The sequence below is a fragment of the Hippocampus guttulatus genome, chromosome 20, assembly GCF_054856545.1.
Source record: "Hippocampus guttulatus isolate MCC_2025c chromosome 20, RoL_Hgut_1.0, whole genome shotgun sequence".
NCBI lineage: Eukaryota > Metazoa > Chordata > Actinopteri > Syngnathiformes > Syngnathidae > Hippocampus > Hippocampus guttulatus.
The window spans coordinates 7,544,625-7,567,812 of NC_141280.1; the positions used below are offsets into that span (position 1 = coordinate 7,544,625).

The 23,188-nt window shown below is 45.8% G+C and overlaps 1 protein-coding gene across 1 annotated transcript; it reads left to right on the forward strand.

Moving 5' to 3' along the window:
* Window positions 1-11,554: 11,554 nt before the first annotated feature.
* LOC147187824 (mechanosensitive cation channel TMEM63A-like) lies at window positions 11,555-22,744 on the forward strand. The gene is made up of 23 exons (XM_086100860.1): window positions 11,555-11,754; window positions 12,925-13,123; window positions 13,203-13,282; window positions 13,431-13,509; window positions 13,595-13,632; window positions 13,724-13,866; window positions 14,209-14,260; window positions 15,213-15,321; window positions 15,410-15,480; window positions 15,562-15,642; window positions 15,801-15,918; window positions 16,593-16,726; window positions 16,931-17,068; window positions 17,856-18,009; window positions 18,087-18,193; window positions 18,276-18,362; window positions 19,051-19,116; window positions 19,764-19,926; window positions 20,297-20,402; window positions 20,602-20,769; window positions 20,863-20,978; window positions 21,051-21,101; window positions 21,183-22,744. Exons 2-23 carry the CDS (start codon window positions 12,953-12,955, stop codon window positions 21,330-21,332), a joined length of 2,382 nt encoding a protein of 793 aa, XP_085956986.1. The 5' UTR covers window positions 11,555-11,754; window positions 12,925-12,952; the 3' UTR covers window positions 21,333-22,744.
* The last annotated feature ends 444 nt before the right edge of the window (window positions 22,745-23,188 follow it).

Consider the following 23,188-nt stretch of genomic DNA (forward strand, 5'->3'; position numbering starts at 1 on the left):
TGAGATTGCGGTGCTCAGTTTGGCAGACGGCAAACGCTTCATCAAAGAGTCGACGTGTGTTTGCTTCAAGCTGTTTCTCGACATTCCAGTTGAAGATTAGCGTCAAGCTAAACCCATAAGACAATTTGCGTATTTCACCGAACACAGACATCATCTTACAACCAAATGCAAAAACGCCACAGACGGGCAAACCAATAGCGGCGATGTCACTGTATAAGCCTTTAAAAAGACGGATGATCTAATAGTCACAGGTGTATAGTCTTCTTGTTCAAAAAAAAAAAAAAGTTAGTATATAAGTGAAGCTCAATCGCTATGCTCTCTTTTTTGAGACGTAGCATCAAATTTACGTTGGCCGCCGTGCGTGCAAATCACTGCCCCCTGGAGGCAAAGGCGTGTACAACAGAAGCAGCACATGTGGCTTGTGAATTTAAAAAAAAAATGGAACACAAGTCAACTCGATTTCAACAGCACAACCGGTAGGCTGTAACAACGAGGCACATAAAATTAAGATGTGCCATGTGTTTTGGAACAACGTTTGAATCAAATAATTTTTAAAAGCATTTTCATTACAATTGACATCATTATCAAGTATCAGTGCTCGTTACAGGCGGAATGCTCGGGAAAAAAGCGGTCGTGTGACATCGCTAAATTCTGCACCAAGCTCCTCTCTTCCGATGCCACGAAACGTGGCCACTGCCACCTAAATTTGGGCCACCTTTGACTTTATAAAAACGGTTAGGATCCAACCAGCGTTGCACGAGTTGGGTTATTTTGGACTGCAAATAGTCATGGAAACAGCTGGAAGTCTCTCCTAAAACCGCAGATGGATTTTCTTTCCTACAGTCAACATGTTGGATGATTTTGCGGATTTTCAAACAGGTGACATTGTTTTGTTTTGGAACCATCCACGTCTGAGTTCATGGAAAGCACGAGAATTGCCTTCACAAGAACGTATCTTACAAAATACTGTACAGTATGTGTCAAGGCGATGCATGATCCTCAAAAAAATTTTGGAGTCTTTTCTACAAAAACAATATGAACGTAGAAGATTGGACTTTTTCCCACTTGGCATCTTATGAATGTTTTCTCATACATACTAACGCACCAGGAGTTCTCAAGCGAGGCTGCAAGATAGCATTTCAGGCGGTGCACGGTTTCAACGTCAGAAAAAGATCTTATTTGGGGAAAAATGCTATTCGAGGGCCCTATCCCGTGCAAACATCATGGGTCCACAGTATGTGAAACTCCTCTACAACGAAACCTACATGGGCGAAACTACCCCCCCCCCCCCCAAGTGTGAAAAAATGTTCATGCATGGAAGCCATTCCCACTTTTCTGTTCCCCCTACAACGAAAAGTCCCCCTGTTCCATTCTACGAAATCTTTTTCTCTGCTCTTACCTCGCAACGAGATTCACTACAAGGAAAACAAGCCTTCCGCAAAAGTAATCCAACAGCGACCTCTACTGCTTCGTTCGGAAATGGCAACATCAACCACCGCACTGGTTTACACATGCGCAGTAGTACAGGAAGTATTTGTCTCAGACGCAGCACGAACGCTGCATTGCTAAAACGGACCTTTGCATACTAAGGAGTTAAGAAAAGAAAAGCTTTAACGCTTGAAGACAGGATAAAGGTAATAAAAATGAAAGATGGAGGATGCAAAACAAAAGACATTATGCAAGAAATTGATGTAAGTGAAAGTATATGCTGATCGTAAATTTCGCAATTTCTTTCCCTTTTTTTCTTTCCACGCTGGCTACATGAAGTGTCAAATAAGTGTATGCTCATACATTTAGAAGTGGAGATCGGGCACTGTACAAACACGCCCGAAACCAATTGACAAAGGAAATTAACATCGCTAAGAGAAGCTATGCAGAGAGGCTGAAAAACCAGTTCTCTGCTAACGACTCTGCATCTGTATGGAATGGCCTGAAAGCAATCACTAACTATAGAATGCCATCCCCCCAAACAGTGAACAATAAGGGTCTTGCTAATGAACTAAACATGTTTTTCTGCCGATTTGAAAAGGACACCCCCATTTCCCACTCACACCCACCTCTACCAGAAACTACTCTATCTACCCCCCCACCCTCTTTTTCTCCACTACAGATCCACGAACAGGACGTGAGACGGCTCTTCAAGCAGCAGAAGATCAAGAAAGCTGCGGGGCCCGACAAAGTGTCCCCCTCCTGCCTGAAAGTCTGCGCTGACCAGCTGGCTCCGGTCTTCACACAAATCTTCAACAGATCTCTGGAGCTGTGTGAGGTCCCATCCTGCTTCAAACAGTCTACCATCATCCCAGTTCCCAAGAAATCGGCAACATCGGAACTGAACGACTATAGGCCTGTCGCCCTGACGTCTGTGGTCATGAAGTCCTTTGAACGCCTTGTGCTGAACCACCTAAAGAACGTCACCGGACCCCTGCTGGACCCTCTCCAGTTTGCCTACCGGGCAAACAGGTCTGTGGAAGACGCGGTCAACATAGGTCTGCACTACATCCTCGAGCACCTCGACAGCACAGGGACCTATGCAAGGATTCTGTTTGTGGATTTCAGCTCTGCGTTCAACACCATCATCCCGGAACTCCTCACCCCCAAACTTCTCCACCTCGGTGTGTCCCCTACGATCTGCCAGTGGATCCTCAGCTTCCTGACGGGACGGACACAACAGGTGAGACTGGGAGCAACAACATCATCAATACGCACCACCAGCACTGGAGCCCCACAGGGATGTGTCCTCTCTCCACTGCTCTTCTCTCTCTACACAAACGATTGCACCTCAACAGATCCAGCTGTCAAACTCATAAAGTTCGCTGACGACACCACGGTCATCGGTCTCATCAAAGACGGCGACGAGTCTGCGTACCGCCAACAAGTGGAGCAGCTGGAGCTCTGGTGCAGCCAACACAACCTCGGGCTGAACACGCTCAAGACTGTAGAGATGATCGTGGACTTCAGGAAACATTCTTCTCCACAGTTGCCCCTCACACTATCCAACTGCCCCGTGTCAACCGTCGAGACCTTCAAGTTCCTGGGAATCACAGTCTCCCAGGACATGAAGTGGGAAGTCAACACCATCTCCATCCTGAAAAGGGCGCGGCAGAGGATGTACTTCCTGAGGCTGCTGAGGAAGCATGGCCTGCCACAGGAGGTGCTACGACAGTTCTACACGGCAGTCATCGAATCAATCCTGTGTTCTTCCATCACGGTTTGGTTTGGGGCCGCCACAAAAAAGGACAAAATCCGACTTCAACGGACAGTTAGGACGGCGGAAAAAATCGTTGGCACCGCCCTACCCACTCTTGAGGACTTGCACACTGCAAGAATCAAGACAAGGGCACGGAAAATCCTCCTGGATCCCCCGCACCCTGCCCACCACCTTTTCCAGCTACTCCCCTCAGGCAGACGCTACAGATCCATGCGCACCAAATCCAGTAGACACTTAAACAGCTTCTTCCCTCTAGCCATTAACTCCTTAAACAGTCACTGACGTAGTCACTCTTCTTGTACTACAAATACTGCTACTGGTTACTCTAAAATGGTTCAATGATTTGTTGTTTACGATGATACTAATGCAGCGTGTTATACCGGAGACAAATTCCTTGTGTGTTCTACATACTTGGCCAATAAAGATGATTCTGATTCTGATTCTGATTCTGACTTATGCACTATTTGAATAAAAATAAAAAGTACACAAACATTTTTGTGTGTGTTCGTGTTTACATCTGAGATCAAATTTACTACAGTGAAAAGTCCCCTGTTGTGAAAAATTTCTTGCTGCAAACATGATTTCGTTGTAGAGGAGTTGCACTGTATATCCACGTGACCCTTGGAATTCTCGGGGCTTAGGGACCACACCAGCCAGTGGATAGCAAAAACGTGCATATAAGTGACGGCCACTGATAGACACAAAAAATGGTGGATGTCCTCCACCGCTGTCCTCAGTCTTCCTGTTAAAATTGATTGGCTGCCAACGCGGATGTTATGATGCCACGCCGTTTTCATACTTGATGTGATATACACATTTCGAAACAAAAAGCAATATCAGGATTGCCGTTTCCAAACAAGAGCTTCGAGTGAATCGTAAATCCAACCGTATTGCCAGGACGGAAATGCGATCAGAGCCGCAGGGTACGGCGTGGCTATCCGAGCTCCATTCATCAAGTAACGGGACTAAATGACTACCGGACAACGCTAACCTAAATCATGTCTGCGATTATTCTCTGTCAAGTTATCATGATTCGGCGAATCAATCTTCCGTGAAGCAGTCATGGTGAAAGAGCATCAGCCCGGCCATCTGCAGCTCACCCAGTGATGCTGCCATCATGTGGCCGAAGCTGTTACTGTGGGGAGGGGCGGACGAGGCCGACCGACAAGTGAGTTTGTGGAGGAAGAAGAGGAGGGGAAGGAGCTTGCTCAGCAATATGGATCCAAAGCTGAAGGTTATTGAAGACAAAGAATTCTCCATCAGCACCGCGGCGGCTGCCGATACCGCTGATTCATCACTAACCCCCAGACGCAATAATAATGTCTCACTCTCATCATTGCGGCCGTCATTACCTTCTCTGCCACCCATCACCCTCATCGTGATGACAACAGATGAATGATCAGTCACGGGGCAAAAGCAATGATGCCCAATAAAAGTAACTTTTTGTTGTTATTTTGCATCCACCATTTGAATTGTGGCCTAAGCTCCCCACAATGTAAGCCTGCTCGCACAAAGTAAGAAGCATTTTTGACAAGGTGAAAAATTAGCATAACAGAGAGACTATGGAGCAGCATGGCGTCATAGTGGTTTCAGTCCGGGTCGTACAGCGCCTTTTGCCCATAGTCAGCAGGGACAGGGCACCAATTCTCCCCGTGAGGAGAAACGCCACTAAAAATGGACGGTTGTAAAGCAAGAGGATTCGACAGGGATTCACTGAGGGGTGTGTCTAAATACTTTTGGATTGGATGTTTTACACCACTTTGAAATGAATAAATTGGGGGCGAATTTTGCCTTCCAGAAGCCAAGAGGGGAAAAGCTCTGAGCTATCAGGCTTCTCTCCAAGGTGCCAACTGCATATTTGCCCCTTGGCAAGACCGGAATTCACTCTATTCCAAAAAAACCCCCCCAAAAAATCCCCTGTTCATTCTTGGTTCCTTGTTTCCACAGTCGCTCTTTCAACTTTTAATTAAAGTGAAGCAGGGGGGGGGGCTGCTAAAAACCTGCTACTAATTACACAGCTACTGCCCCTCACGCTCGTTCTTCTGCTCTCTCTCTCTCCCTACCTCCCTCTCTCCCTGCTCGTGTTTGCTTGTTTGCGCTCTCTCCTCTGGCAACTTCCTTGCTCGGGAGCAGCGCGCTGGAGCTCGGCCAGCGAGTCACCGGCACCGCCACAGGCATTGACATCTGCATGCGCGGGCAAAATGGCAAGAAGGGAGAATGTGCAACACACACACACAAAAAGGTCGTGCTGGTATTCTATGACATGTGCGCGGACACTTCAAGTCACTTTCGCACCGCGTCGCCTCGTCTAATAGCTGCGAAACGTAATCGGATTTTACTCGGATTCAATCGCACAAGTCAAGTCAAGTCAAGTCAACCTGTATTTATAGAGCACTTTCAAACAGCCATCGCTGCATACAAAGTGCTGTACATGGAGCAATTTAACATGCACAATAAACAGTAAGACAAATCGGTAATAAAGGCGGTAGAAAGCACCAAACAGTAAAACCAAGAACAAATCTAAGTCATGCTGAGTCGAATGCCAAAGAATACAAGTGAGTTTTGAGGAGGGTTTTGAAGATGGGCAGCGAGGAGGCTTGCCGAATGTTCAGTGGGAGGTCATTCCAGAGAGAGGGACCAGCAACAGAAAAGGCACAAGGTGATATGATGCTCCCAACTTCTTGTTGCTGTCAGAAACAGGCATCATACTCCTCAGGACGCCAACCGATGGGGCTATATGCTGTTTGTATGTGTTGCTGCGCCGTGTGTGTGGAGCTGTTTGAAGGTTTTTAAATCTTGTAACAGCCATCCATCCATTTTCTAATCCGCTTAACCTCACGAGGCTCGGGGGCAGGCTGGAGCCTTTCCCAGCCTATCTTTGGGCAGTAGGCGGCGGGGGTACACCCTGAACGGGTTGCCAGCCAATCGCAGGACACACAGACGAAAAACCATCTGCGCTCATAATCACACCTAGGGACAATTTAGAGCAGGGATGCCCAACCAGTCAATCATGATCGATCGGTGGCCCGGAGACTGACCCAAAGTGCAAATTTTTGTCGGCTCACCCATGGCGATTCGCATCTATCGTGGGTGGGTCTGGAACTTATCCCCCTGATAAACTGGGGAGAGGGGGGGGTCACTGTATCTACTTGAGGTGTGAGTCACAGAGAGGAGAGTGAGGACATGAAGAGATGCAGATAAAGTCGCTGGACAGCAGGAGTGGGTGGGACTTTGAAGCCATGCCGCAATCAAGCCTTTGTCACCATCTGGACGCCATTTTAAACACATCAGCTCTGGCTCCCTCTTGTAAACAAGGGCGCGACCCGAAACATGTCGCTCTGACTAAATGGGATCTTTCGAGCAGCTGCGGACCCACCCCAAAATGGCTGAGGTTGAAGCGCGAGAATCGCAGCCAATATGGCTGAAAGTGCAGGGCAGCATGTATAACGCATGTTAAGTCACCATTTAATCAGACTATGCTGGCGACTGGCTCAACGGCTTGGAAGGGTGCGACGCTTACGCTTCACTCACTGGCCAAATCAATAGGTACACCTCAAATTCGACCGAGACTCTATTTCAAAGTCAAGTTTCATCAAAGAAACAAAATCTAGCTAGACTGCGCAAAACCGTACTTTTTTTTTAAATTGAACTACAAAAATATGGCGCGATTAACTAGGAATAAGCGAATGTCTACAGAGAGAGGAAATGGGTGAGAATAAAAGAACACAGTGTGGATACTTAGATTTTCACTGACTTCGTCCGTCAATTACACTGGCAGAGACTCTCCACGCTTTGCTTTCTAACTCTAAGTACATGAGTAATTGGAAACATAGTTCAGTGTGACATGTGTACACTGCATATATTACACTGGTACAAATTGGCTGTGGCTTTCTTGATTTTGCTTATGCTAAGTACCCCGATTTTTTGGGGGAGGCGGTGGGGGGGTGCATTTGCTCATGTGCATTTTTATCCCTGTTACATCTATGACAATTAGGTGAAAAGCCCTGCGCAAGAGGCAGTGGTTCAGTTGGGGTTGGCTGCGTCGCTCGATTTGCTGTGAGACTCAAGTTTCACCAAAGGACAAAACAAAAAAAGGAAACAACATATTGCCTAGGCGCTACAATTACTCGGCAAGTGAACAAACTTTCAATGTACTGACATTGAACAGCAAAGCCGCAACAACACAATTAGTGTGATATTGGCACTGTTTTAAGTGAGCAATCCCAACTGAGCAAAATTACGGTGGCACAGGCAGTTTTTTGGTACATTTCTTCTCCTGGTTCTCATTACAGACTACATGTGTGCCCAATTAATTGGCTGCCCATACGAGTCGGGTCAAACTATTCTTTGAATGTCTTTACCAGGTACTGATATTAGCATAAAAACAAAATCGTGAATGGCAGATTAATGGGAATTAGGATGTGTTTACATGGGTGGATGGCAACGATAAAGAGATGAGGGGTTTGTGACGGTGAAGGAGCCATGTCACTAGCTGTGGGTGCGCATTGTGGCGGGATTGTTTGTGTGTGTGTGGGGGGGGGGGGTGTTGCCACATGAAGGGAAACAGTTGATCTGATGCAAAGTTCACTCACGAGCACAGAGAAAGTGAGGGGGGGGGCGGGGGGGGGGGGGGGGGGAAATGCCTACGCTGACGTTTACAGTGTGACTGGAATAATGACATGGAAATGACATGCTAACGTTATGCTAATCTGGCAACATTATTCTGCCCACCGGGGACGAGGAGGCAGAGGAGCCTGACAAACTGTGTGCACGCGAGCGCATACACACAAACACACGCGCGCGCACACACACACACACACACACACACACACACACACACACACACACACACACACACACACACACACACACACACACACACACACACACACACACACACACGCAGTAAAGGAGAGTTGGCTGCTAAGTTTGTCAAAACATTGATGAAGGAAATGTACAGAGTGATTCAAACTCAAACTTGTACAAAACTTGTGGGTGAAAAAAAATTAGTTCAACATTATTTTTTTAACTGTTGATCACATGACCCGTGATGACAAATGGCTAAATTGTGTTGTATTTAAGATTAATGAATATACGGGGCATTCTAGACATTAATTTAAAAAAATAAAGAAGGAAAAGACAAAGAAGAAGCTAAAAGCAGCTAAAAAAGAAAAAGGACTGTAGATGATTTACTGCAGAAATGACTGAATACAACAGCGCCTCTCTCTGGATAAACAAGTAACTGCAGCGTTTACTGTACGTGGGAACACCGTTTAAATTTCAGAACAAAAGGAACACGCTCCATTCGTAATACAATCATGGTTAAAGCAGGCTACACCCATAGCATTTTTTTACATCTCATCTGATTTTTTAAAAACAATTTTTAATGTGAAAGAAGAAAAAAATAAGGGTGCCGACACAGCACACCACCTGTGAGAGGCAGCATGGTGCCACAGGGCAACCAGACAGCTGTAAAATACAAAGAAGAAAGAGTCATGGGGAACAAGAAAGAGAAGAAGCCAGGCTTAGTATTCGCTCACCCGGTAACTGAAATACGTACAAAGCGGTTGCAATTACTTCCCCCTGTCCTTTCTGTTGTGGCGAGTGCCTGTGGGACATTTAAACCCAACCCATTTCTCCACAACAGTGTCAGCTTCGGGTGAGCTTCCGAATATGCGATCACACTTCATTTCACAATCACAAGAGTCCTTGGGCTCATTCCTGATTCTCACTTCTGACACCAGAAATTCGATCGAGGAGACGAGTAGTATAACAGGAGAGAAGCGAGACGGGCAGATGGACAATTGAAATGAGACGATCGTTCCCTGACGATGGCGCGCCCGAGAGATAGCAAAAGAATAGGATGTAACGTCAGTGACTTATCTCACGGACTATATACGACTGGCCGAACAATTTTTTTTTCCCCTGATGGGCCGAGCATTCATTTAATTGTTCATGGTTCTGATTATGTTATGCAGATGAATATGTGAGGCGCACTCACTGATACACTCTATGTGAGAACATTTATAATCTTATTGTTACCAACGAAATGTGCATGTAGTATTTCCCCCAGACTTATTGGTGCGAGCGCAACATTGCAATTAAGAGACCAGGGATGAGCGTCTTTTCTTGACTCAGTGTCAACCACACACTAAAGTCTTTGCTAATGTAAATATCAAACAGGTTTTACATTTACGATCGCAATGCGCACAAAGGCTTAAAGGGAGCTAGTTGGGTAATAAAACCCACTCTCCATCTTTCACCAGGAAGATGCTCTTCGTTCCTTCCTGACTGTCACCATTTTTCCATGCCCCCCACCCCACCCCACCCCACCCCCTACAAGTGGCCGTGATTGACAGGTGTGCTAGATCCATGCAATATCACCAGGCACACGTTCCTATTCCCTCCTGGAGGCTTCATCCGCTGGTCAAATTAACCTTCTGTGCGAAGGGGGTGGGTGAGCAACACTGAGGGGGGAGGGCCTGCATGGGCCAATCAGCAGGTGATAAGGCCAGGGGCGGGCGGGGTGAGGGGTCACTGCAATGGGGCCATCGCAAGCCTGATTGGTTTCAATCAGCTGCAGGTCTGGGAGGACAGCTGGTGAGCTGAGCCTCACCACACACTAATCAACGTGTCCCACAGCGAGGCATGAACACTCACACACTCACGTGCACACACACACACAGCCAAAACATGAACATCAGTGTGAGTACACATTGACATGGGACAAGGAAGACACAAATACACAGCAGGCAGAAATGAACAGTCCGGGTGGAAGCCTATAAACTTCACATTATGGGAATCTGGAGGGGGAAACACCGCAGCGCCGCACAATGTTACAGTAAATTGAATGACTAATTGCATTGGCTTCATTAATTTGGCCATCTGATCTGCGCCCGTGACATTGCTTTGCGATGCTTCGTCCCACACAAATTACAACACATCTCCCAAATGGCTCCAAGGTGGAACCAGCCACATTGTGCCCGCCGCGTCGGACGCCGTGTAATCCTTGCTCAAATCTTGCTCGAGCCTGGGTGCAAATGACTGATAGCAAAGTCTCAAGTATTTTATTTTGGCTCCTTGTGGCTTTCTTTGCGTGTGAGTCGATGTTACGGAATGGCAGCGGTCACGTGATGGATTGTGTTTTTAAAATAGACGCCATCATGTCACTCATCTGTGAAAATAAATGTTTCCGGCAAATGTACAAACAGTACCTTCAATGTACTTCACACATTGCAATTCAACTATGGTCAAAATTTTATTTCACTCTACTATTTATATCAGGAATGGGCAGCATAAAATGCTGATGAAAAATTGTGGCTTCCAGTTTTTCCATCAGTGCGACTGCGTAGGCCAAATTGGACAACACACTTCCAAGCCAGATGTAGGCAAACACCGATAGACGAACAACACAGCCAGCGTTCTTAACCGGCTGAAGAGATCATTAGTGATACGGGTGTCTATAGGTACTTTGTTATGTTCTCTGACTGTACACTAGATGACAGATGCTATAAAAATACCGTTGGGATGAAAAAGGTTGCACGATAAAGAAATTGCAGTGTCTGGCTACACTCTGGCCTTGTTATTTTGCCTCCCGACACCATCTAAAATGGTTAGGGGCGATTAAAGGGACAGGCGACCTTGCTTAATCAGTACATAATTTTCCGTCCAAAAATGGGTGTGTTCCATAACAGGCTTGGAGTGACATTTATACTATACAGTGATCCCTCGCTCTAACGCGGTTCACCTTCCGCGGCTTCGCTGTTTCATGGATGTTTTAAGTGCAGTTTTTTAAATGTTTTTAAACAGTGAATTAAGTTTTGCATCCTGATTGGCTAAGCAACTGAGCACCTGAGGACGAGCTCAAGCAATATTATTTTACAGTATAGTATTTCCAAAAACTATTATAGTTATTTGTTGAAAACGTTTGTTTGTTTGTTTTTTGTGCTTGGGCCTGAAAACAAGGTTTTGGTCTTTTGTTTCATTGTACCCATAGTTCAGTATTGTATAATAACTGTAAAAAAATAAAGCTCACTACTTCACGGATTTCACCTTGGACTGGTTCTTTTTGGAAAGTAATCCCCGCGATAAACGAGGGATTACAGTATACAGTATTTACATTCGATTTATCCGTAAAATGTGTCTTTAAGATAGCACATGCTTATTTTTCTACTTAAAGAGTAAATGCTCATATGATTAAATATTAACTACTATGATTCTAATAAAATTAAGATATAGTAAGATTAAGTATAGTAAACTTTCCGAAGCCACACGACGTTTCTGCTCTGACAGCGGTCGACTCTTTGCGCATGCGCGCAACGTAAAGTGGGACGGCTGAACAAGAAAACAAGACTTGCTGACAGTTGACGGCCGCGCGTCTCCAAAGTTTACTTTGCGGCTCGGTGACGGGCGACGGGATCACAACAGGCGGGGCGGGCTGCGATTCCCTGGGCCACGTCGGCAAGCCAAACACGCAGTGCTTCTCATTTTCCGAACCGGCTGGTCAAGTTTGTGAATAGCGGAGGTTGACGGGGTGGAGGGGGACGGTAAGTTGTCAGCGAGGTAGGGAAAAAGTTCTGCGATGATCTCACTTGGGTTCCGCTTTCGAAGCTCCCCCCCCCCCCCCAGCTACCTTAAGTTGTACTGTTTTGCAACGTTACTTAATTTGTCATTAGCGATGGGGCAAGCAAATCACGAATGTGTCTGATAGGAACATGGCGGATACGACTGTCGCTTTGGATTCCTGAGTATAACTTGATGTTAGACTGAGGCGCACAATGCAGAACCCGTGACTCGCGGCGCGAGGGTCAGTTGAGGCGTGGAGCGAAGAGGCACACTGTTGATTTTGACACGTCCAATACGAGTGGAGCGGTGCAAAACACATCAAGGTGCGCCCCTCCCGCCCCCCGTGGTTAAAGTTAGGAAGGAAATGCTGGAGGAAACTGTCGCAATCCTCTATTGCGGCTACACGGAGCAAATTTACTCGGTCTCCATCGTCCAAGTGTATGCGCAGTTACATCCGTTCTAATACATAAGTAAACAACTACAGACACAAAATACAAACATAAAATGAGGTGAGGAGAGTAGCCAAAAAAATGTACTCCGGTAAGAGGACTCTTACTTTAGAATTAGCCCTCCACATAAATAACTGCAAGTACTGTATTCACAGAAAAAAAAAAAGTACAAGACCTGAGCAGTGAGCAATTGAATCATTAAATGGGCATGTGACTGCAACCATGGCAGAACTCCGTCTGACAAAAACACAAACAATGATGGATGACACAAATAAAAGTCGCAAGAAATCTACCACGATGCAATTATTTTACTCGAGTAAAAAGCAATGTTGCGTTAAAACTAGCCTGACGAGTACCATTCATCAAAAGTTACTTAAGTAAATGTAATAAAGCAAATATAGCGTGTTACCCTGCACCTTGAGACCTATTTGTTGACTTTTGTTCTGTCAAAACCAAAGTCCCCCAATTTGACCAAATTTGAGCAAAATTAGAGGAGGAGGAGGGTGTTTACAGATCAAAAATAATTATCTTTTTCAATGCACAGTGGTGATTAGCTGACCTGCTATCGGACTGAAAATAAATGGCGGCTGTTATTATCGTTTTTAATCTTGACATGCTTTATGTTACGACCCGATTTTACACTTGCTGAGCTACTATGCTAGACCCCCCAAAAAAGTCTGAATTTTTTGTCGTTTCATGCAGACAAAAAACTGCCGGTTCCCCTGCAGTGATGTCGTCTTGGTGGTGGGAGCAGTGGTCGCTAGTGGGCTCAAACGGCACCACTGGTTCTAGCGGCTCCCAAGACAAGACCTGCTTCAACAGTACCCAGAACACCGTCCTGAACGGAGTCCAGTTTGGGGGGGTGCCTGTTGTGCTGCTTCTTAACTTTAGCGTCTTTTTGGTACGAGCCGCCGTCTGTCCATCATTGAGAAAGTTCTGTTTGTTTAAAATGGATCGACTGTTATCTTTTGGTCCGACAGGTGTTACTGATCCTGTTTTCGATTATACGGAGGAAGTTCTGGGACTATGGCCGCCTGGCACTGGTTGCGGACAAAGAAGGGTTAGTTTTGGATGAGACACTCGAGTTTTGCGTTTGGATTGAGGCGCAATTTTGGCCCGAAGCTGTTTTGATATTTGCCGACATGAAGCATACATTCGAGATTAAGGTGTTGCACTTGACTGTTAAAAGAACGGCCCTGTGTTTTTAGAGTCACCGGGACGGGACGCCATCGCTACAGACACATGTCGTCTTGTGTGTCCAATGGGGATGACCTCGAGTATGAAATGGTTTGTGGAATCAAATTATTGATTGACGATAGGCCAAAGTAATTTGTCACAATCTGAACATTCATTTTGCATTTTGTTCTTAAAGGGCTTCTGTTCTTGGCTGCCTTTCATTCTCAGAATGGAGTGAGTATGATTTGTCAACATCTGCTTTGTCTTCAAGTCCTGAGGCCTTGAAAAAAAACAACCCAGCTCCGTATTTGTTTATTTTTTCTAGCGATGAAAAAATAAAAGCCAGATGCGGCAGCGACGCCGTTCACTACCTGTCCTTCCAGCGTCACCTGGTCATCCTGCTGCTGGTCATGACTGTCACCTCCCTCTCAATCATACTGCCTGTCAACCTGACAGGTGACCTGCTGGGTGAGCTTTGGTGCCTCGTAATTTCACTTTGCGTATACAGCCCGCTCATCGAGGCTAAAAATGGCTCGACCAGATTCACTTCCTCTAAACTCCACTGTGTTGACAAATTCACCTGTAATGTGAAAGTGGAAAAAAAAAAGTCCCTTTTACTGCTGCTTCTCCTTTTTGCCCACTTTGGGAAGACTGATGTCGGATGAAATTCTGTACAGATTAACGGCTCACAGTTTAATGGCAAATATTACAACTGAATGAGGTCGAGCCAAAACGGTTTTAAAAAAAATAACTAAACAAAAATCAGTGACTCTCTCAAAAGACACGTTTTCCATCCTAAATGTCTTTCAGGCAACAATCCGGAGAGTTTTGGAAGGACGACGATTGGGAATCTTCAGAAGGGGTATTAAACAGCAACACGGAAGAAGCACGAACTGCAATAAAACCTACACTAACGTGAAACAAAAACTCATGGGCTGCAACTAGCTGTTGTTTTCATGACCCTTTTTCACAGAATCATAAACCACTAAAAACTTGTCACCCTCCTATTTTCAATGGTCAATGGATAGGGGGTGGAAAGTCCTTTGGTTTACAATAGTCCCAACATCAGGTTATAAACTGTGAACTAGAATGCACAGTGACGTAACAATACGTCCCTTTGGGACATGAACCCCCTGTAGTTAGATAGCCGTGGTGTTTCACAAGGCTCTATTCCGGGTCCACAGATTTTTTTAGTATGAATGTTTCAATGATTTGCCATGTGTGTTTCACACTGTAACTATGACGTCACTACTGCGTTAGCGTAGGTTAGTGATAGACAACATCCATCCATTTTCCGAACCGCTTGATCCTCACTAGGGTCGCGGGGGGTGCTGGAGCCTATCCCAGCCGTCTTCGGGCAGTAGGCGGGGGACACCCTGAATCAGTTGCCAGCCAATCGCAGGGCACACAGAGACGAACAACCATCCACGCCCACACTCACACCTAGGGACAATTTAGAGCTTCCAATCAACCTGCCATGCATGTTTTTGGAATGTGGGAGGAAACCGGAGCACCCGGAGAAAACCCACGCAGGCCCGGGGAGAACATGCAAACCCCACACAGGGAGGCCGGAGCTGGAATTGAACCCGGTACCTCCGCACTGTGAAGTGGACGTGCTAACCACTGGACTACCGGGCCGCCCGTGATAGACAACAGTGCAGTCCAATTCATGTACACATTCGGGTTGAGTTACGGCCGAAAGTATGGACGCATCAAAAACATGAACACACGTAATGGTGCCTTTCACGCTGACTGAACTGCACAGAACATGACTGAGTCTTGGCTGTGGTTTAAAAGTTTGGGTTTCTCTCCAGAAACGACTGGTTGTGGCTTCACACGGTGTTTGCCGTCCTCTATCTTGCCCTCACTGTTGTTTTGCTGCGGCATCACACATCGCAAATGAAAGGCATGGGGCAAGATACGGTGAGTTTCTGCCCAAAATATAAAAATCACAATTTCGTCTTTGATTCAGAGGCACTTGTGCTAAACGGTTCCCCGCTAATGTTTGCAGGCCAGAAACACCTTGTTTGTGACGTCGCTCCCTAAAACAGCGACAGAGGACGACGTCAAGACGCATTTCATGTGAGTGGACGAAACCAAGTTCGCGAGCGAAAGGGAGTGCTTGCTTCCCGCGCTGTTCTTTATTGGTGTACTTTTGCACAGAGAGGCGTACCCAAGCTGCCGAGTGTGTGCGGTCAACATTGCCTATGATGTGGCCAAGCTCATGCAACTTGATAAGGAAAGGTAAGAATGCGAGGTTTCGACGAACTACATTCGAATGCCTAAAAAAAAAACAACCACACCCTTCTCACGAGCCTGACAAATTTGCTCCGATGCATAAACAGAACAACAATTCAATGCAGGGTGTGACAAATATGCCAAGGTGCTCTTCACCCCCCCAGGGTCCGAGCCGGAAAAAACCTGCGATACTACGAGCGTGTCCTGGAGAAGATGGGCCAGCGGGAAACAATATATCCTCGACTGTGCGGCTACTTGTGTTGCTGCGCCAACTGTGACAAGGTAAGGTTGCAGCAGCGGGACTTCATGCTGTCACAAAACAGCAGCTTTGTCTTTTCTAAAATAGGTTCTTGAGAGTTGTTTTTGAGCCGACTCGCGACAGATAGTTTCAAATCATTACTGGAGCAGCAACTGTGCTGTGTGCTCCGGCCTTAGGAAGTATATTCATATTTAAGGAAAATATCTGGTTTTGGAATCCTTGTGGCGGCCCGGTAGTCCAGTGGTTAGCACGTCGACTTCACAGTGCAGAGGTACCGGGTTCTATTCCAGCTCCGGCCTCCCTGTGTGGAGTTTGCATGTTCTCCCCGGGCCTGCGTGGGTTTTCTCCGGGTACTCCGGTTTCCTCCCACATTCCAAAAACATGCATGGCAGGCTGGTTGAACGCTCTAAATTGTCCCTAGGTGTGAATGTGAGCGTGGATGGTTGTTTGTCTCTGTGTGCCCTGCGATTGGCTGGCAACCGATTCAGGGTGTCCCCCGCCTACTGCCCGAAGACAGCTGGGATAGGCTCCAGCACCCCCCGCGACCCTAGTGAGGATCAAGCGGTTCGGAAAATGGATGGATGGAATCCTTGTGTTGCCTCAGAAATAAGCTTCCAGCTGATTTCCAGTGGGATGCAGCTGTAATCCGAGGCGGGAATCACTTGTGCAGTGCTCATTCATATGCATCTTCCCTCAGGTGGACGCTATAGATTACTACAGCACCAAAGAAAAAGACCTGCTGGAGGAGGTGAGGCAGCAGGTGGAAGAGGTGCCACAGCGCCCCCTGGGGCTTGCCTTTGTCACCCTTCAGACGGAGGCCATGGCCAAGTAGTGAGTCATTTATGTTGCCTCTGCCCCACGCGCGCATTTGCGCCAGGCGGGAATCCATATTAGAACCCAGTCCAACACGCTGTCACAGAACCAGAAAAATCACTAAATTCTTTTCTGGCGTGATGGGAAATTGGATGCTTGCCATTGTTGAAAAGTTCATCCTTCCTGTCACTCACACCTGCCCCCCCCCTCCGCGCTCATTAGCATTCTCAAAGACTTCAACGCGCTCGACTGCAGCGGCGCGGGTTGCTGTCGGCAGCCTCAGCATTCGAGCAAGAGCGCGAGCATCAAAGTGAGGAAGTGGAGGGTCAGCTTCGCACCCCATCCGAAAAATGTTTACTGGTAAGGCTGCTGCGTCGCAACTGAATTGCATAAGAGTCGAGCTTCGCAACACCTGATAGAACGTGTGGATTTGACAAAAAAGCTCTGAATCGAATTTACATTACTGTATTGGCCCGAATATAAGACGGTGTTTTTTTGCATTGAAATAAGACTGAAAAAGTGGGGGTCGTCTAGACACTATACCCATTCACGACGCTAGATGGCGCCAGATGTCATTGAAGCGAATGCTGAACTTGACTCCGCAGGCCAAAGTGAACCGTCACGAAGAATAAAAATAACGGTAAGAAAGAAAAGAGAAGAAAATAATAGAAGAGATAACAGAAAACGGAGAAACGTAGCGACAATCTGAAGAAAAGTGGGTCGAAGATCGGCCAGGTTAACCGGCAGCTGAGGAGAAGTTATGATGTCATTTACATTTCAAAAACCAGAAGCCAATCATTTACGAATGCGATTGCACTTTAGGTTACTTATTTAAATGTTCGGATGTTAGGATTTGAATGAGGCAAAATAACATGCTTTTTCTCTCAAATATATTGTTATAATCATTTGTTTCAGATGTACTGCAAATATTTTCTGTACAAAAATTAATTTGGTGTTCAAAAAGTCTTTTTTCAAACTTGAGTCTTGAAAAAAGGGGGTCGTCTTATAATCAGGGCCGTCTTATATTCGGGCCAATACGGTACTTAGTCACTGTTTTTTTTTTCCTCCAAGTGTAAAACATTTCCACATGGGTACTTAGTGATGACGAAGATGTCATGTTGCCTTTCAATTTTGTCTCCCCATCCAGGGACCATTTGTCAGTGCAGGGCTTCTCCTGGTTCACGCGCTACGTCATGCTCAACTTCCTGCTTTTCTTTCTGCTCACCTTCCTCACCACGCCCACCATCATCATCAACACCATCGACAAATTCAACGTCACCAAGCCCATCCGCTATCTGAACGTACGCTCGAGAGACTCCCACGCCCCTGGGGGAGTGGGGGGGGCTGCAAGTCTGACCTTTCTCTCGCTTCCCCACAGAGCCCGATCGTTAGCCAGTTCTTCCCCACGTTCTTACTGTGGTGCTTCTCCGCGCTGCTGCCCACCATCGTCTACTACTCCACGCTGGGGGAGGCCCACTGGAGCAGGTGGGCGATGCGTTCATTCAGATTGGCGAGCCAAGCGAGACCGCGCTTTTGGAATTTGAATTGTCCCGGGTGCTCTTTTCAGGTCCAGCGAGCAGCTGAGCATGATGCACAAGCTTTATTTCTTCCTGCTCTTCATGGTGCTCATCCTTCCCTCGCTCGGACTCACCAGGTAATTTCAATGGGCTATGCCGTCAACAAAAGAACTGTTGCGGTTGTCTGCACTGTGAATTTCGTTGGGAAGACGACAAACTATTGATGTTGAACTTTCCTAAAAAAGGTCATATGTCTCGATAGACAGATATAGATATACACACGGTTGATACCAAACTATGAATTTTAGCATACAGTTACACTGCTCAAGGAAACTGGCTTCAACGGATGAATTTTGAAAACATTCTGATGTGGCAGTGGGTGCTACCGAGACAGCAGAAACTCCTCCAAAAGGCTTTTTTTTTGGGAGGGGGTGGGGGGGGGACACACACCAAAGGATAATAATGACAACAAAGACATTTGTAGAAGGCCTGACACAAAAGCAATACGATACGATACATCCGGATTTATATGGCGCCTTCACAACAAAACAGTTAAAAATAATAAACACAACACATAACATCAAACACGGACAGTGGTGTAATCCTTAAGCAACTCAAAATGGAGCAACATGTTTGGAAATACAAGAGCAAAGAGTTTGTCAAGGACGATTTATTGATTCATTTACTATAAAATTCATTTTGTGCAGATGTACCGAATATTGAGTTCCCTTTCTGTCATTGTAAACAATGTGGGTTTTTTTAAACACGCACACACAACATATGCTAACAAGTGGATTTTTTATTTTTATTTTTTATCTCTCGCAGTCTCGCCTTGTTTTTCCGCTGGCTTTTTGACAAAGAATTTCTCACGGATGGGAAGTTGAGGTTTGAGTAAGTTCCTTTCACTGTTACGCATATCTCCTTGTTACTTATACCTCGAGATTAGGGGTGCCCAACCTTTTTTTGACCAACGATCTTACTTTTCAAGCCAACCAACCTTCCGCCATCTACCGTGACCGCACGTGCACGCATACACACAATGCACGAGCACAACAACTTCCGGTGATGGCGCTCACGTGCCACCGTAGGTTAAAGGTGACCTGCTTTTTTAAAATGATTTATTTATGTATTATTTTATTACATTTTTGGGGGGGTGAAGGTGAAACTGGCAAGATGCTTTGGGTGCGGTGTATGATGACACAAAAATATTTTATATTTACTCGTTCAGTACCAGCCAATTCTGGACCAAGTCTGAAAAGACGCTTAAGAACGTCTTTGGGAGTGAATGAGTTTACTCAATTTAAACGTCTTTTCAGACTTGGTCCAGAATTGGTTGGTACTGAATGAGCTAATAACACACACAGACAGACACACATTCTCCCCCCCCCAGAAACCCTGAGATCGACTTGGGACCAGTCCACAAGCTATCGGTCAATCGCAATCGATTGGTTGGGCACCCCTTGTCTCGATTCCGCTCTATAAAAGAGCCGTCCGTAACTGACATCTTACTTTTTTTTGTTTGACCATCTGAACACTAGATGTGTGTTCTTACCTGACCAAGGATCCTTTTTCGTCAACTACGTCATCGCGGCGGGCCTGGTGGGCTCGGCCATGGATCTCATGCGGTTGCCCAATCTCCTCCTTTACACCATCCGCCTGGCGTTCGCCCGCTCGGCCGCAGAAAGGAAATACGTCAAACAGGTTTGCGACGGGCCATATGGCGACCAGTATAAATGGTGACAGTTACCGGAATGAGAGATGGATTTATAATCGAAATCTATTCAAATGTCGGACCAGATACCCGCTCATGTTAACGAGGATACCATTTTATTATATTATATTTTATTTATTCATTTGATGGGTACTCCTGTTATCACTCAGCTATACACAATTTTAACTCATTCAGTACCAGCCAATTCTGGACCAAGTCTAAAAAGACGTTTAACAACGTCTTTGGGAGTGAATGAGTTAATATCTTATTTCGAAGGCCAGATAACAGCTATTCAATGCCGTCGCAAGTTTTATTTTTCTCCGTTTTCTGATAGGACATTCTTTTTATTTCATTTGCCAGAACCAAGCCTATGAGTTTGAGTATGGCGCCATGTACGGCTGGATCCTGTGCGTGTTTACTGTCATCATGGCATACAGCGTCATTTGTCCCATTATTGTGCCTTTTGGTGAGTACGACAGCACACTTTTGCACAGAAAAAGCATTCTGTATGCTTGAGGTCAGAAGCTCAGGGAGGAGTTTTGGAATTAAAAAGTTTGACATTAACTCAGTGTGCCTTCCCATGAGACTTGATCACATGTTCTTACATCATGCGCGATTCTTAACCTCAAAATATCCGTTTCTGATGACTCGGTGTGTCCCATCAGGCCTCCTCTACATGACCCTGAAGCACTTGGTCGACAAGCACAACTTGTACTTCGCCTATTTGCCGACGCGTCTCGACCGCCAAGTCCACCTGAAGGCTGTCAATCAAGCTCTGGCCGCGCCCATCATCTGCCTCATATGGCTTTATTTCTTTTCTGTTCTCAGAACGGGTTTGTGACGTGCAGCGGTCGCAACACGGGCATCTTTCGAACCATTGTTTTTAAGCAAGCGGGAACATATTAGGAACCTCTCTGACTTTGCAGGTTTCTGGGCATCCACTTCTCTGTTCACCCTGGTGGTGCTCGTCGTCACCATCCTCATCTGCCTCAGCTACACCTGCTTTGGCCATTTCCAGTACCTCAGTCCGCACAATTACGTGGTGAGCCGCATGTCGTGTTTTGCAGACTTACACATTTCTTCTTCGTCCGTTGACATCGCTTCTGTCCAACAGGTGAGGGAGGAAGATGAGGACACGCCTGAACAAGTGGAGGAAAACATCATGGTAAATGTCATAAGAAAACCACAATAAGGCTTTGCGAATTCATATATTTTTTTAAAACATTTGTGTGTATTATTTTTACAGGTTTACGTACCCAGAGTCCTGAATCCCAAATCATCCGCGGGGTCTCCAAAGGCGGCCGAGGAGCGGCCGTCGTACGGTTCCACAGAGGGCAGCCCAACGCACAGCCCCAGTCCTGAAAACGACAACATGACAAAAAAACACTTAGTTTAACCTCTCGCTTGACATTCCGCTCCCTTGTGAGCAAACCAGCCATCAAAGGTCACAGAAGTGTGACGCCATTGCGTCAAAGATGAACGCAGGGGAAAGGATGTCATTTGTTTGACATTAGAGAGCCATGTTTACAAGAAAGCACACTTCTGGCCCTCTGTGATTCGTCGCCAAAAATACCCTGCACAGCTTTGTTTGAGGGGGGGAAAAAAAAGGTACAGTGGAATGAATGTCTTGACAAATTATGAAACTAATGTCGCATGAACAAAATAAGCATTGCCGATGCCAAAGATGTGAGTGTTTTATGATTCAGATGGACCCCTTCCAAGGAAAGCACTTAATGTTAATAATGCACTTTCTATGTCACAGACTTGGTATTTATGAACATACACACTGGGGTTAATGGTCACACAGTCAACTGGAGAATTGTTCGCTTTGTTTTTCAAATTAAGATTTCCTTTTCACGGTTTAAAATGAATGAAAGGTTTAAAACAAATTTAAAAAATGTTACAACACTTTCAAATCCTGTTTTCCCCCCCATTTTTAAAAAAATCCATCTCAAAACACACGCAAAGCGTTCGCACAATCTAAAACACATTTTGTCACTCATACTGTCACATATTTATCAAAACTTAATTTTTATTTCCCCTCAATAGCGTTTTGGAAATATTTTTTCCAAACAGGAAATTCAATTTTCACGTCTTTTTCTGTGATTTTTTTTCCGAAACGAAAATACCCTTTTCACGTTTTTTAACATTTCCTCTAAATGTTCCGGTCAGTTTTTCAGGGTGGTGTGAAAAAAAGGTTTTCAAACACACGTTTTGATTTGAAACAACTGAAAGCCTTTTTCCAAACGGTTCAAGTAATAACCATTGTGTGTCTTAAGAGGGCGCTATTGATCTGCAACAGCTAAACTGAAAACTCATCCAACGTACAGATTTGACTGGGGGATTTTAATCTTACAATGTAGCCCATTAGTGGACAATAGCGGCCGTAGCTCCACCCCCTCACCCGATCTCTCGCCACCGTCACCCCCCTCTCTTGTGCCGCTGCCACTTTTTTTCCCCCTTTCACGCTCTCTTTCTCATCACACGCTTCCCAACCGGGGCTGACCGAGACCTCCGCTATAGTCTGTTGTCATGTAAAGACTTTGGGCTGCGCTTGATTAGCGCTTGTTCTGCTTGGGCGGCGGAGTGCTGGCCCAAACAACGAACATATATAGGTTAGTAGGTGACATGAAAAAGGCCTGCTTGGCACGGATCGACGTGTTCGAACGGGACCTCACGACACTGAAAGATGTAAACACAGATTGCGTCATGTATGGACAGTTCGGCCCGCAACTGTTTCGACTGTTTTATCATTTGTGAGGATCTCGAAATAATGGGTCCTGAAATAAAACTGCATTGATGCCTTGAGATACGAGTGACACGAGGTCCACTTTTACGAGGTGATTTATTTAATTGTTTTAGCTTCGACGTTCACGTGTTATTTACATATTGCAGGTTATGTCACGACCTTCGTAGGAACGCCCCCTCCACCACGGCGGACGGCAAAATAACTACAGTAATCCCTCATTTATCGCGGTTAATGGGGACCAAAACCACCCGTGATAAACGAAAATCCGCGACGTAGCGTCCAATTAACAAACAGGTAAAAATAAAATAAAAATGAAGTCCGCAAACGGTCCGCGAGAATCTGCAAAACAACAGCGAGTCCAGAGCAACATATACAGTACTGTACTCATGCATATTTTTTTTTAAATATAGATTTTTTTTTAATATGTTTGAAAAAATCTGCGATGCACTGAACCCGCGATAAACGAACCGCGAAGTAGTAGTAGTATGCTCTAAATGCTATAA

What these genes read in the sequence shown, in the direction of transcription:
- LOC147187824 (XM_086100860.1), top strand. Translation starts at nt 12,953, where the DNA reads ATGTCGTCTTGGTGGTGGGAGCAGTGGTCGCTAGTGGGCTCAAACGGC. An exon ending in GACGTCAAGACGCATTTCAT is followed by an intron (nt 15,481 to 15,561) that starts GTGAGTGGACGA and finishes ACTTTTGCACAG; the next exon opens with AGAGGCGTACCCAAGCTGCC. An exon ending in GGGGAGGCCCACTGGAGCAG is followed by an intron (nt 18,194 to 18,275) that starts GTGGGCGATGCG and finishes TGCTCTTTTCAG; the next exon opens with GTCCAGCGAGCAGCTGAGCA.